The sequence below is a fragment of the Helianthus annuus genome, chromosome 13, assembly GCF_002127325.2.
Source record: "Helianthus annuus cultivar XRQ/B chromosome 13, HanXRQr2.0-SUNRISE, whole genome shotgun sequence".
Classification (NCBI taxonomy): Eukaryota; Viridiplantae; Streptophyta; class Magnoliopsida; order Asterales; family Asteraceae; genus Helianthus; species Helianthus annuus.
This window is the reverse complement of record NC_035445.2, coordinates 160,226,372-160,228,797: the sequence shown is the minus strand read 5'-3', so window position 1 is coordinate 160,228,797 and position 2,426 is coordinate 160,226,372. Positions and strand designations below refer to the sequence as shown.

At 43.8% G+C, this 2,426-nt stretch overlaps 1 protein-coding gene across 1 annotated transcript; it reads right to left on the bottom strand.

The window, feature by feature from the left end:
- Positions 1-328: 328 nt before the first annotated feature.
- LOC110900016 (anthocyanidin 3-O-glucosyltransferase 2) lies at positions 329-2,055 on the bottom strand. Its single transcript, XM_022146917.2, has one exon. It carries the CDS (start codon positions 1,994-1,996, stop codon positions 539-541), a length of 1,458 nt encoding a protein of 485 aa, XP_022002609.1. The 5' UTR covers positions 1,997-2,055; the 3' UTR covers positions 329-538.
- Positions 2,056-2,426: the final 371 nt, after the last annotated feature.

The following is a 2,426-nucleotide window of genomic DNA, read 5'->3' as shown; positions in this document are numbered from 1 at the left end:
AAATAAATATTTAATCTTACAAGATTGTCTCACTTTTCTTTGATGCACCGTTTGACAAACGAATATTATTCTCACGTGTGAGCTTATTGGCATGATTCATGAACAAATCCTCTTTCACTACTTTGAGGCTACCAGTGTTCTGTTTTACAAGAGAGCTTACAATGCTTACTTGAAGTGTTCTACCTAATATCCATGGACCATCAATCTCGAGCCCATGTGTAATAGATTCTTGCTTAACAACATAACCACTCTTGGTTTATATAACCAAGAAAATCAATATATAATTCTTAAGAATTTTTTAAATGGTAGGAAGTGAAATGGTGAAGAAGACATAAGGCAGATATAAACTTATGTATAAAGTCGAAACGTGGCTATGTAGAATGAAGTAAAGACGACAAACAAGATGGATATCAATCACGTCTACAATAATTAAAAAAAAGACGACACATGGACCACCTATCAACACAAAGCCTACATTTGTGGTTCACCTTCTTACAACATCAATTGAAAACAAGACTTCAACTTTAATAAGTTCAATTCAAGAAACGTTTCTTACAAAATCTTCAATAAGACAACCAAGAGACGCATATGATGAACCACCCTCCACCACCGTAGATCTACTCTTCGCACTGATCTCTTTCACTTTTGTTCTAACCTCGTTATCCTCCATCAATCGTCTTATCCCACTTTCTATCTCCTTAGCTGTCACAATGACTGTATTAACCTTAGGAGTATAGGCATCCTTCCTATAATCCAACTTTATCTTCACCGCCAATCCCAACTCCACCACCATTTGAAACGCATTCATCTGTTGCTCAGCGTACAACGGCCATGTTGCTAACGGTACACCAAACCATAAACTCTCCAACAATGAGTTCCATCCGCAGTGGGAGACGAACCCTCCCACTGCATGATGAGCCAACACCGCCACTTGCGGTGCCCACCCGATCACTTTCCCTATTCCACGTGTTCGCTCCATAAACCCTTCCGGCAACACCACACTCGGATCCTCATACTCTCCTGGGACCCTTGATGTTTGATCCGACGGAGGTCGGCGTAGGGACCACAAGAACCGGTGGCCACTCTGCTCTAATCCACGAGCTATCTCCTTCACTTGGGCCTCATCAAAACTTCCCATACTCCCAAAACACAAAAACACAACCGAGGAAGGCGGTTGACCATCCAACCACCTAATGATGTCATGGTCAAACGATTTTCCGCCTCTAGAACCACCTTCTAGGTTGAGTATAGGTCCCACCGGATACACCGGCGGGATGCTGACGTCAGCAGACAACGACTCCATCGCGTGTGTTTCCAATTCCAAGAACGTATTAACCATGATTGCTTTAACCTCTCTAAGTTTCCGAACCGACCTCAAAACAAAATCTAGTCCTTCTCTAGTGTGGACAAGACACCAAAAGGCGTTGGTCGGCAACGGTTTCACAAAACTTGGAACCGAAATCTCGGTATCCGAGTTTCCGAGCTCAATAACATCTTTGTTCATATCATCACTAAGTGTCTGGATATAAAATTTAAATCCAAGAAAAGTAGCATTAGAAGTGAAGAACAAGTAGGTTGGAACATTGAACTCATTAGCCACATCTACCATACAAGTGCAAAACATGTCAATGACAAACCCTGCTATCCGACCCGAACCCGGTTGACTTATCATGTCAGCCACAACATTTCTAACATATTTGCAGTGACTAGGGATGAATTCACTGAATGTAGACATGGGAGATTTGGGGTCAACTAATGGGGTTTCATCTTGAGGGAGTTGAATGAAGGATATCCGGTTCATGGTGCTTTTAGCTAATGATTCGATGTAGGTGTCAATAGCTGAGCCAGAACTCGAGCTGGGAGGCTTGATGACAAGGACGGTTATCGCGAGACGTTGATCGCGATTCACGAGTAGTTTTGCGATCTCGACGGTTGACATGATATGACCAACCCCAGGGGCAGGGATGAATATTAGCTTTGCAAGTGTATTAGCCATACTTGTTTTGGTTCATGAATGGTTTCTTTCTTTGGAGTCTGTCTTATCTTATAGATGGTACCAATTAGCTTATGTCCTGGTGTTGCTGGTGAAAGTGATGAGGCCAGTTGTCCCCCACATGGACCATTTTGTACATCACATTAATTTTTCGTCATTTAGGCTACTTGGTGTGGGGTCGTCCAGGTCCCGCGACGCACGGCGACACCCCCCACACCATCCCGGGTATGCTCGTCGTTGTCCTGAACGGCAGGGGTGCGACGTTGGAGACGGGAGGTAAAGGACAAAATTGTTGCATCTTCTTCTCACACACACATTTACATACAACATATACATATATATTTTAGACCCATCCCCGTTTCCTTAGATTCATTCTCTTTGCCCCATCCTCACACCCATCCTACGTGGCGGCGTGGCGCTGACGTGGAGCAGG

Coding starts and splice junctions, on each gene's coding strand:
- LOC110900016 (XM_022146917.2), bottom strand. CDS start 1,996: ATGGCTAATACACTTGCAAAGCTAATATTCATCCCTGCCCCTGGGGTT.